The sequence below is a fragment of the Meira miltonrushii genome (genome assembly GCF_003144205.1).
Source record: "Meira miltonrushii strain MCA 3882 unplaced genomic scaffold FA14scaffold_2, whole genome shotgun sequence".
NCBI lineage: Eukaryota > Fungi > Basidiomycota > Exobasidiomycetes > Exobasidiales > Brachybasidiaceae > Meira > Meira miltonrushii.
Window position 1 is genome coordinate 4,320,461 of NW_020289944.1, and position 12,383 is coordinate 4,332,843.

General features: G+C 41.9%; 5 protein-coding genes across 5 annotated transcripts; 3 read left to right on the forward strand and 2 right to left on the reverse strand.

Moving 5' to 3' along the window:
• Positions 1–73: 73 nt before the first annotated feature.
• FA14DRAFT_54215 (acetyltransferase) lies at positions 74–1,142 on the forward strand. Its single transcript, XM_025502506.1, has one exon. The coding sequence runs from the start codon at positions 410–412 to the stop codon at positions 1,115–1,117; it is 708 nt and encodes a 235-aa protein (XP_025356644.1). The 5' UTR covers positions 74–409; the 3' UTR covers positions 1,118–1,142.
• Positions 1,143–4,860: 3,718 nt separating this feature from the next.
• Positions 4,861–5,253, reverse strand: FA14DRAFT_155748 (uncharacterized protein; the record flags this gene model as incomplete). Its single annotated transcript, XM_025497781.1, has 2 exons — positions 4,861–5,139; positions 5,203–5,253. The coding sequence occupies 2 exons, from the start codon at positions 5,251–5,253 to the stop codon at positions 4,861–4,863; spliced, it is 330 nt and encodes a 109-aa protein (XP_025356645.1).
• Positions 5,254–5,967: 714 nt separating this feature from the next.
• On the forward strand, positions 5,968–7,641 carry FA14DRAFT_115992 (Protoporphyrinogen oxidase; the record flags this gene model as incomplete). Its single annotated transcript, XM_025496146.1, has 2 exons — positions 5,968–7,300; positions 7,355–7,641. Coding segments are annotated over 2 exons (1,620 nt in total), but the record flags the coding sequence as incomplete, so codon positions are not given.
• Positions 7,642–7,784: 143 nt separating this feature from the next.
• FA14DRAFT_121148 (WD40 repeat-like protein) lies at positions 7,785–9,368 on the reverse strand (the record flags this gene model as incomplete). Its single annotated transcript, XM_025496448.1, has 1 exon — positions 7,785–9,368. One exon carries the CDS (start codon positions 9,366–9,368, stop codon positions 7,785–7,787), a length of 1,584 nt encoding a protein of 527 aa, XP_025356647.1.
• A 2,169-nt stretch (positions 9,369–11,537) lies between these two features.
• Positions 11,538–12,329, forward strand: FA14DRAFT_123163 (uncharacterized protein; the record flags this gene model as incomplete). The annotated part of the gene is made up of 1 exon (XM_025496553.1): positions 11,538–12,329. A coding segment is annotated over one exon (792 nt), but the record flags the coding sequence as incomplete, so codon positions are not given.
• Positions 12,330–12,383: the final 54 nt, after the last annotated feature.

Genomic DNA, 12,383 nt, shown 5'->3' on the forward strand with positions numbered 1-12,383 from the left:
TATCCCGTCAAAAACCGAAAAATAAAACACAATAGGTGGAGGGAAACTTATCCGCACTACCGGTAACAATTAAGACTTCACCTTTATAAGTTGACATTCTATCTTTAGTAAGGGAATGACTTAGAGATAATAAACTAGTACTCAAACCATATCAACATGTCATGATGATCATCAATGAATAATCAACTATACAGACAAACAGATCATGATGCGGTAAGCCCGCCTGGTTTGAATTCGGACTTAGCGTTTGAACACAAGACGCGTGCTGTGTAGAGCGTGCGGATGATTCGGCATAATGGAAAAGATGGTAATGACTCGATCAGAAGATTGTGTTTGACTCATATAAAAATATATTCACAGCATACATCAAACCTTCACCTTTGCTCACCATCTTCACCTCGCAAACAAGATGAGTGTACCGGAAGAACAACCGGTAGGACCATTAGTAGAATCAAAGACGGTAGGAAAGGCACCAGAAAGAATCGAAGGAAGATATGTTACCTTAGAGCATTTATCCGAGAAATATGTTGGACCAATTTGGCAAAAGATCAAGAATGATCCTCAATTATGGACTTACATGTTAGAAGGACCATTTGCGGATCAATCTGCATTCCTAGAAGCAATGAAAAAGAAATGGGCAACTGATGATCCATACACGTATGCGATCATTGATGTAAAAACAGGTGAGGCATTGGGATATTTGGCATTGATGCGTTGGGATAAACCTCATCGAGCAATCGAGATTGGACATGTGATGTTTTCAAAATCAATTCAACGAACAAAAGGTGCAACAGAAGCATTTTATCTTGCAATGACTGCCGTTTTTGGTGATTCACTCAATACACGTAGATTGGAATGGAAGTGTAACGCCCTTAATGCACCTTCCAAAAGGGCAGCTGAACGATTAGGATACACGTTTGAAGGTGTTTTTAGAAATCATTATATCGTCAAAGGAAGAAGTCGTGATTCGGCTTGGTTTAGTATCTTGGAGACGGAATGGCCTGTAATTCAAAAAGCATTTCAACAATGGCTACATCCTGACAATTTCGATCAAAATGGTCAACAGAAACGAGGTCTCGTGGATATCCGTCAGACTTTAGTTGGAGAGCAGAAATAAGATTTGCAATGTACTTTGTTGTATGAATTGAATGAAAAGAAGTTTTAGACTTATCCATGATGCATTCTACGCCTAATGCTATGCGTGTTCCCGCGGAGACTAATTATGCTTCTCCACTGTGTTGGATGTGCGTGTGTGTGGTGCTGCTAAAATGAATTCACTGTAGTGCAACACGTTCTTTTACTTTTTTCGGACAAATATTTTAAATTGAGTGCATTAAAATTGAAAACAAAGGAATCACTGTATGATGATAGCATATGTATACCTTCATACCACAACAAACAACTATGATGCGATCCAACAATGATAGATAAGCCCTAAAGTAACCAAAGAAAGCGAAGATGAAATTTGCTCGTTATTTGGAAGAAAATGTGGTGGTTGAATGGAGAAAGGCATACATCAATTATCGTGGATTGAAAAAGTTGATAAAACGTGTTGATCAAAGGTACAAAGCAAGAGTTTCATTGGAATTAAGTAAAACTTCTTCTCATACGAGTTCTTTGAAAACTTTTTCTTCTGCCGTTGATGGATTGCGTAAACGACAAAGAAGATTGAGTGGTGCTAGCGGTGGAGAAGCAAGTGATACACCCATTTGGTCACCTAACGATCAAAGCAACACGCTGGAAACGGGTGGACGTATAGGTGATGCACGACAGCATGCATCCAACAGCAGACGTGTCGAATTTGAGGATGATCATGAAGATAGATATCCACAAGTGTCACTGGATGGAACGGGACTGCGGCTCGAATTTACGCCAACGAATCCACCTCCGGAACAAAGTGTAGATCAGCCACACGCTTCCAGGCACCAACAAGGATTCAGTGAAGATACCCAAAAGACGAGCTCAGATGGCGAAGACGAAGAAGCAGGACAGGGTGCTTTGCCAGAGCTAGATTTAGAACAAGGCGAAGAAGAAGGTGGAAGTAGAAGAAAGATGAAAAACGAAAGAAGTGATCAAACAATTTTTGGTAGAATTCGAAATGGAATGCAACCAAACGGAATTGGAATCGAAGATGAAATGACGCCAAAAAAACGTGCAAAACGAGCAAAACGAAAAGAAAAAGGTGAAGTACGATTATCCGAAGTGATCAATACAACTTTTGATGATCAAGAAAAGTTGTTCTTTAAAGCACTTGATTGTGAATTGGAACGAATCGTTGACTTTTACGTTTCGCGAGAGAATGATATGGCAAAACGATATGAAATGCTGGCCAGACAATTGGAGGAATTAGCAGATCATCGAAGGGAATACAAGGCTACCCATCAGAATGCAGGAGAAGGATGGACAGATATAAGTCATCGAATCAGTCATTTGGTTGCACCGATCTCGCAACCTGCTCAAACATTCAAACGTGCCTCTATGCAACTTCGAAGGAATGAAGGTCAACCAGCGACACCGACTGATCATGTTGGATCACAAGATGAGACAAAAGCTCCCACCTCCAAACAAGATAATCTCACAACAAGCGTAGATGAAGGTGATAGAAGGCGTGCTTCTGCATTGTCAAAAATGTTAAATGTGTATGGTGGCACGCTATCAGAAGTGGAAGATGAGGAATTGAGAAAGGCAAACAGACTGGCCGCTTTGAGTCATGATCCTGAAAGGTACAAAGCCGCACGCAAGAAGCTCAAGACGGCTGTATTGGAGTATTATAGGGGATTGGAAATCTTGAAAAACTATAAGATTCTCAATCGAACTGGATTCGCCAAGATCTTGAAAAAGTTTGAGAAAACTACAGAGGTACATTGTGCTGATGCTTATTATCATTCAAAAGTTGCACCAAGCGTTTTGGTTGCTTCTGAAACTGTGGAGAAACTTCTCAAAGGAACGGAAGAAATTTATACGGCCTACTTTGAACATGGAAACCGCAAACGTGCGCTGGAACGTCTTCGAATCCATACAGGAACCACGTCTGAGCAGCATTCTTCCACTCATCATTTCAGCATGGCAAGGACAGGATTCTATCTTGGCGTGACAGTTTGTGCAACGGTGGCAGGATTGGTCAATGCGATGCACGATGATACCCCAACGAAAATCCCACTTTGGGATCAATTGATGCGAGTGTATGGAGCGGAATTACTACCCACCCTTTTTGCACTACTATTTGGACTCAATTTAGCCGTTTGGCATCATGCAAGAGTCAATGCAATCTTTATCTTTGAATGGGACGTTCGACATGTTTTGGACTTTCATCAATTCTTTGAACTTCCTGCGCTCTTTCTCTTGTTGCTTTCGATCGCATTTTGGGTTTCGTTCATCAATCCGTTCCCTGATTCGATCGCACCGACTACTTGGCCATTGGTGTGGCTAGTAGTGGTTGTTGTGATCATGCTCAATCCACTGCCAATCGGATATTACCATGCACGCAAATGGTTGATCGTTACCCTGTTGCGTGTCTTCCACGGTGGAACCCTTTCGCGGGTTGAGTTCCGAGATTTCTTCCTCGGTGATGAATTGAACAGTATCAATTGGTCCATCAGTATGTTATGGTTCATCGGATGTCAATACAATCACAAATGGGCTTATCCGAATCAATGTGATCCAAACAAAACGTTTTGGACGGCAGTCTTGTTGGCCACACCTGCATTCTTACGTTTCGTCCAATGTTTTCGTCGTTGGCACGATTCACGTTATACGGCAAATTTGCACTTGGTCAATGCTGGAAAGTATACAAGTTCAATCTTGAATTATTTCTTCTATCTGAATTACCGTTATCATGGTTCAAGAAGAAAGGAAGATTTGATCGTTTGGTGTATCTTTGGAACGATTTATTCCGTCTATACATCTTCTTGGGATATCACAATGGATTGGAGTCTGTTGCAACCAAAGGCTAGATATCCTTTCTTGCGAAACGAGTTGGTGTATGAACAGTATTGGCCTTTCTATTACTGGGCAATGATCACAAACGTATTCTTACGCTTTGGTTGGACGATATATTTGATGGGAGGACCAGCAGGAAGCCTTACGCGTATCTTTATCATTGCAATGTTGGAAATGTTTCGTCGTTGGCAATGGAACTTTTTACGTTTGGAGAACGAACATTTGGGTAATGTGGATATGTATCGTGTCTCACGTGAAGTTCCATTACCGTATCATGTACATGCAAAAGAAGCTCAAACGGATGAAGAAGATGAAGAAGGTGAATCATCAAATAGCTTTAAAAGGTTTACTCCAAGTGCAATGATGAGATCGATTCAATCAAAGAAGGATGATAAGGTGAAGCAAGAATGGAGAAGGAATGGCTACCCACCTTCGAATCTCAATGTAGCCAGTACCTCTTCCACTCCTTCTCCGTCGCCGCATATTGACAGACAGAGAAGTACACGTTCGGACAAAGGAAAACAACCAGTTCAATCTAGCGCAGAAGAAAGTGACGGAAGTGAAACAGCAAATGGTGGTGATACGCTGCGATCCAGAAAAGGTCGAATGGGCAGTAGTAGTTTAGCGGTGAGAATACGTGATTCTCTTGTACCCGATCGAGGCGGAATGGAAAAGAAAGGAGAAACATTATCCGGAATGGCGGCCGCACATGGATCCTTGGGAAGAGATTATGAGCCGCGAAGAGCTGATGGTTCAGATTTAGCAAGTGATGATGATAGTGAAGAGGAGGATGAGTCGAAATGAAAGAAGCAATGTACATTAATTTGATCTTGCAGAATAATAGATGTTTTGAGATTTGAAAAATTTGTCTTTATTGATTTGCTAGAAAAGGGCGTTACATGATTACACATTCATCTCTCTTTAAGGTTTTGATGAAGATTTCTTCTTTTTATGATCTGGTAAAGGATCATGATTTGCAACGTCAGCTTTTGCAGCTTCTTCACTTGCTGTTGGAAAATGATTTTCTTCTTTAAATTGATCTGTTGATTTTTTTGCAGTTTGTTTTTGTAATTCTTCAGGTGAATGATTATGCTTTTCAGCTTTAACTGATTCTTCTGATTGTGTTGGTTCTCTAAATCTGATTGCGGATGAATGCAAATTGGACGTTGCCAATCGTGTTTGACGAGCAGAGAAGGTGGCCTAGTAATGAAAGAGATACAGGTCAGCAACGATGATACCAATGAGACACTATTTCCAACTCACACTTCTGCTGGCCATAGTTGCGTTTCGTGATGCAAGATTTAAAAGACGCATGTTGTTGGAGATCAGGGAATGATGATGATGGTGATGATGAAAAAGAGTTAATTGTGATTGAGTCTTCGGCTATTCACCGTCCAAGTGCAGTGCATACACACTGTATTCTATAAATCCTTCACATCCGGCAAAGGCCGTCATCAATTGCTGTCTGTCTGTATATTCCCGATCAAATGCAGTTTATCCTATTGGCAATTCAATTCTAGGGCCTACAAAAGTGGAGGCATTTTTGGACGCGCCCTGTAAACGTGTTCTGTGCCATAAGCAAGCAGGAAGGAGTATTAAATTGAATCGATTGCCTGCATTCTGTGTACGCGTTTATTAAATACAATACCGGAAGCGCCGAGTCAATCTGTAGAGCACAAGAGAACAAAGGGAATCATCCAGTGCTTAGTAAGCATAACGCTAGAAGATGACCTGAACCGGGGAAAGGTCATTGCGCTTGTGCATGATTAATATACAACACTGTATGCATCACTATATTCTCTTCCATTCACCAAGATCCAAAGGAAAAAGAGATCGAAGATGTCAATAAGAATCTCTTCCTCTCGGATAAACAAACCATTTGCGCTGGTCGCATACAATCGTTCACAAATACAAACATTCACTCCACACATACGGCAAAAGACAACAGTAATCCATCAACCCAAACCAGAAACAAAGAAAGAACGATCAGCTTCCAAACCACCAGGACCAGCCTATCCACCAACAAGATCAATCGCTGTAATCGGAGCGGGATTATCAGGACTAACTCATGCTCTATACCTAGCAAGAGGACTGCTAAACAATGATGAAAAACATCGAATTGTCGTATACGATTCAGCAGATAGAGTAGGAGGATGGGTAAAGAGTGATCGAATAAAACCCGTAGGGATGGAAGATGATGAAGGTGCTCTTCTAGAAGCCGGTCCACGTAGTATTCGAATGGCAGATCTAGGCGGTCTTTCAACAACTGAACTCATTGCAACTCTCGATTTGGGCGGTGAAGTGATTACCGTTCCTAAAACGGCAGAATCTGCTTATCGAAGGATGATCAAATATGATGGTCACTTTCACGTCCTTCCGCATGATCAATGGTCACTCTTTCAAACCTCATTCAAGCCATCTCACATTTTTCAGAAAGCAGATTTTGGAGATATTCTCAATGCGTTGAACATTGGTGAACGCAAACCGATTCGATCAAGATTTCCCGACGAAACAGTTGAAGGTTTCTTTACAAGATTATTAGCACCAAAAAATAAAGATGGAAGTTTGAAAGATGAAAATTCGCCAACGCCTGCCATTGTTGAATATCTTGCTTCGGCCATGTTTCATGGCATTTATGCTGCCGATGTTTCTCAATTGAGCATGAGAGCTGTTTTGCCGCAAGTCTATCATCCAGCCTTGACCCTTTTTCAAGACAAAAAAAGCTGGCTGCCTTGGCCTTTCAACATCCGCTTAACGCCATACTACCTCTTAGGCAGACAAGGTGAAGAATGGGCAAAGGTGGAAAATTTCAAGCAAGGGGAACGGTTAATGCTAAGAAAATATATGATAGATAGATTGGGCGAGCAAATCACAAAAATGGTCGCTGAGTCGAGTGTTTTGAGCTTCAAAAATGGTCTTCAAACGCTAACGGATGCAATCGCCAACGAATGTCGTCAAAGAGGAGTGGAATTCCGTTTGAATAGCAAGATCGACAGTATACACGTACAAGAACAAAACGGAAAAGCAGTCATTCGTTCGGAAGGTGGAAAGAAAGAAGTCTTTAACAAAGTCACTTCTTCGCTTCCTTCAAAAGCATTGCAAGGCTTGTTGAAAGATACAAAGCTACCTCATCTTGCAGCCAATCCTTCTACGACCGTTTGCGTCGTCAATTTCGCCATTCCAGCCAAATATAAAATTCGTTTACCGCCCGCTTTTGGATATTTGATCCCACGTGCTTCTGCTAAAGAAGGTGATAATCCGTTTGGACATTTAGGTACCGTCTTTGATTCGGAGGCTGTACCCGGTCAAGATTCTTACACCAAGTTAACGATGATGTTCGGAGGCCCGTATTGGAAACCAGGTTTTGCTATGTACGATCTGATCAACGCAACTGATACGAAGGAAAACAAAGAAGCACTCGCAATCGAAATTGCTTCTATAGTATTGGAACCTCATTTACAAGATTCAGGTCAAGACCGTAGTATTATCGATAATCCTGATATTATCAAACGAATCTCAGTGCAAAAGGATTGCATTCCTACCTACACTGTTGGCCATATGGAAAGGATGTATGAACTTCATCAAGCACTCAAGAAGACAGAGAATGCCCCTCTGAGTGTCTTGGGTGCATCATACACTGGCGTTTCACTTAATGATTGCATCTTACACGCCCGAAGGACAGCAATGATTACAATCAACTCGGAGAAAAAGGATGATCTAGCAAATTACAGCGGATTAGAAATGTATGTTGGCGAATCATGATATGGCCAAAGTATATTTGGATCGTTCATTTTTATTGCAATTTGTACTATATAATACATATGATTTAATCTTGGTATACTTGTTCAATCATTTTCGTCCTCTTCATCTTGACGAAAGATTGGCTTTGGTTGTGTTTGTTTATACATTGCCGTCCATTGTGGATCCTTTTCGGCCACATCGGCATATTTCAGTAAAGCTTCTCTCGGATCTTCTGCTCGAGAATTTTCCTTGTAAATACTTTTGACCATATGTTGTGTTGCTGCAGCTCCGATCCTTCCACCTCTTCCTGGTCCATCTAAAGGTTTCTCTGGCATTCTACTAGCAACCGGATCTTGACGCATCTTTTCCATCTTTCTCTTTTTGGCCATTTGACTCATTCCTTGACCACGTTGATCGGAATCCATTGCACCGGGCGTGATGATTTGCATTTCTCCAAGTTCGTATTCGTCTATTTCGCGTGGTCTTGCTTTTGCTCGTTTACCCACACATAATAATGCACCTCGACTTGACTTTTCTGGAGAGTAGAACAAGTGGACTGTCCCCGATGATGTTGATGCAAACAGTTGATTGATACGTGAATGCCATGCCAGTCGAATACCACTTGCAGGTGAATCTTGCTCGATCGGAACATGTCTAATCGGCTTTAAGTCCAAGCGGGAGAGTACTTCAATCCCACCCGACTTCAACACTTTGCCCATCGAGCCATCTTGTGTCTCGCTGCGTAGAACAGAAGTGCCGGTCATGATTGCTGTTTCATCTGTGCTGAAGATGACGTTTGTCTGACCATATGAATTATACAAGCCTTCCTGTTGTGCTAACGGTTTCTTGAAAGAACGAATATCCCACAGCTTCACCGTACCATCACCACCTCTTGAAGCCAACGTTCTACCATCTTTGGAGAAACAGACTGAGCTTGTGACAGTGTCATGCTCGTGTGCTAGCTCTACGGTTGCGTTGGGTCTACTGTATGTGCCACTTGTGGACCATATATGCAATGCTCCATCCAAACAACCAGCTGCAAGCATCTTACCATCATTGCTGAAAGCGCCGCAAGTGACCTTTGTACGTGTACCTCTATCCTTGCTCTTTACCACTACTACATTCTTTTGTTTTTGCGTTTCTTCAGCGTCCCATATTCTCACCGTACTATCTGCGCTTGTGGTAGCAAATGTATTAACTTCACTTGGATGCCAAAAGCAGGAGGTCAATTCAGCCACATGGCCTGACGTATTCTTCATATCTCGAATATACACATCTCCTTTCTTGTATGTAGCAATGTGCAAGCCATCGCGATCGTACAGACTGGGCTGAGCCGTACCTGATGCTACCAAAAGCGAATCTCCAGCCGGCGACCAGGCTACATCATGTACCAAATACGATTCATTTGGTTCGAATGATTTGAATGGTTTGAATGATTGTGACATTCCACCAAAATCCCACAACTTTACATCGTAATCGTATGAGCCCGTAGCGATTCTAGCTCCTGCTGCATCGATTGAAAGTGCTGAAATGGCTTTTGTATGGTCTTTTAGTTCTACCCTTTGATCGATTGGAAGCGCGGTGTTGATATCCGGACCTTCAGGCTCGGGCCCTAGATCTGAATCATCATCCGAATCGTCATCTTCGTCATCGTCATCAGAACTTCCTCTGTTCTTGGCCTCTTCCATCGCTATTCGATTAGCTTCTCTTTCTTCAGCTGTCAATCCATCTTCGTCTAATTCATCTTCGGCCGGCTGAATGGAGACTTTCTCGTTAGTGTTTCCATTGGACTGGTTTGCCGGTTCATTCCCGTTAGCGGCTGATGAAGAGGATGCCTCCGTTGGATCGAAACCATTGTTTGACTCTGGTGCAGTTTCCTGTTTACCCTTCTTGACTGGCCTTTGCACCCTTCCAAAGCTCATTGGCATCATAGCCCTTAAAGCCTCATCATCCATCTTGTTTGTTGATGATGTCTTGATCGATTCATCAATTTAGCTTGACGGAATCATGCGGATCGGGATGTATAAAAAATACGATCTGAGTGGATGGACGTTTAGATCTTTTATCTTGTTCATCATCAACTTCTGCGTCATTACGCATTTATCCTAACTAAAGTTCTTATTTTTTTTAAGCTTTTAAAACACGCGTATATTAACTCAACCGTCCGCTTTTATTTCAACTTACGCCCGTATTTCACTCTCAACTCCACACCTCTCTCTCTGGCTTGGGCGTGAGAAGAAATGATTAGCTATGATGTTGATGTTTCAGGGACCGTTTTTTGGGGGAACTAAGTAGGATCGGATCGTCGGGTCATAGCTTATTTTATAGCCTCAGACAAAGAGAACGATGCCGGTCACAAAAATTAGATACACTCTTCCCAGAATTGAGGTACTGGAAAGCCACGTGAATATTTCCGAGCAGGTCTCTTTATATAATCACACTGCTTATATTATCGGCTCACTTCGCCATCTTTTTCCGCCAAGTGATGACCGAGGATTTTGTGAAAGTATAAGCATGTGAACCGAAAATCACATCAGCCCAAAACTGCCGGTTGAGTACATGTGCATCACCTCAAGACCCTTACCCGCTCGCTTGCATGGTGCGGACATTAACTTGCTTTCCCAGCATATGAAATGATAAAGTTCACCGCTGATGTTGATAACATACGGACAAGTATGTATGCATGTAGTGATAGTGGTTCATGTAGCCATGCATCTCCTCTCACGCTATAAGAATAACACACAGTATGTTTCTACAATATACTCTCTCGTGTGAGGGTTTAAATTGAAAAGTAAGAAAAGTTGTTTTTCACCCCTTGCATAATCCACTAAAATCCAAAACAGTCAACGGTTAGCGTAGGATTAAGAAGTTTAGTTTATATGTGTGTCCAAGTTTTTAAGTTTATAAAATTTGCCGCTTAAAACTTGTAACTTGGCCCCCACGTCACTAAAACGCCCGCCCAATCCCACTCTGTCAAAACAAAGTTTAGGCACCCATGCCGTTGATAGTGTATTTATTATCGCTAAAATGCAATAAGCACAGACGACTGTGCATGACCATCAACAGAAAGTCTAAATTCCCGGTTTGCAAGGTGTGTGTGTGTGTTAGTTGCCAGCCACGTTGCATTGCATTTTCGTTCCCAAACGGTCATTCACCATCTAATCGGGCAAAATCAACTGAAATTACACTGCCTGTCACGGCGTTTTAACCTTTAACTTTCTTCTTGGAAAATTGTATTTCACACTCAGCAGATATTCAGCCATCCCCTGCAGATTGCATACAATTAAAACAGATTCATTTAAGCTTCTCTTCAATATGATTAGTCCCCACAAGAATCAATCTAATCGCCATACTGTACATCTGCCCCATTGATGCATGGAATAGATTGAGGCTTGCTTTAACAATGGTAAAGTGCATCTTCTCTCGTACCTGTAACTCTCTCAAATGTCAAAGTGAGGTCATTTTCCCACTCTTTTCCAAAAGAGCGGACTATACCATTTTTTTGCAACTTCCTCTTCGGTCATCGAATTTAGTGTAAGCGTCATATTCCCCTTGCTCAGATGCAAATCAAATTACCCTAAATTGTCTCGCAAAGAGGAAAGAACATATCATTCTTGCATATGAGTATACCGTTTAGCCACTTTTTCATTTCGGGCTTTGGATTGGGTGAAGTTAATACGGACGATAGTAAGAATTCATTGGAGGATATAAAAAGTAGGCAATATCTACTTTGATCACAATCTATTCTCCTTGTCACCCCCTCTACGGCCACTTTGAAGACAGCTACCCTTATACCTTCCTTCAACCCCTAATTCATACCCATACCTATACCCTCTCACCACCCCACATTATACAAAATGGTCAACCAAGGATACTGGGCTTCGCCCGTGGTCACAGCGCATTGCGTTGAAGTTGCAAAGTTCCTATTCGGAATTTCGATCGGATTCTTCTTTTACGACGTCTTCCTTTCCGCAAAATTCGATTGGAGTATCCTCACCGGAAAACGTCAACGTAGATGGCCACAATTGGCTTATTTCGCATGCAAATTTTTGTTGTTTTGTTATTTCATCGTCAATTTTGTCGTTCTCTACGCCGTCAAAGAGATCAACTGTACTGCAACTCTGGAAATGATAGAAATGTTGATGGGTTTCTGCGTCATTTGTTCAAGTATTTTGTTGGCTTGCCGTACCGTTTGCGTTTATGAAGGCCCTGCTCAAGTTCTTGTTTCGTTTACCCTTGGTATTCTCACTTGCGGTCTAGGTGCTGCTTGGATGGCAAACGTTACCGCTGTCTCTGTTTCATGGATTCCCGGTGGTGGTGCTGCTTGGACAGAAGGTGGATGCGTTTGGACCGCAGTTCGTGATGATTATTGGGTTAAATACGTTTGCACAATCATTTTTGACGGAATCGTTTTATTCTTGACAATCTTTGGTTTGGTTCAAATGAGCGGTCCAAGTCACATTGGTGCAGTTTTATTACGTCAAGGAATCGTTTACTTTATCTTGACATTCATTGCAAATTTGATGATCACAATTCTCACTTTACTAAAGTTGTCACCAACAATGGCTTTGATCTTGGCCATTCCACAAACAACAGTTTGTGTCTTGTGCGCTTGCAGATTGTACATCAATTTGGCCGACGAAGCCCGTCAAGCACACGAAGCATCTCAACAATCTATTTCATATGCTGACCGTCTAAAATAC

What these genes read in the sequence shown, in the direction of transcription:
- FA14DRAFT_54215 (XM_025502506.1), top strand. Translation starts at nt 410, where the DNA reads ATGAGTGTACCGGAAGAACAACCGGTAGGACCATTAGTAGAATCAAAG.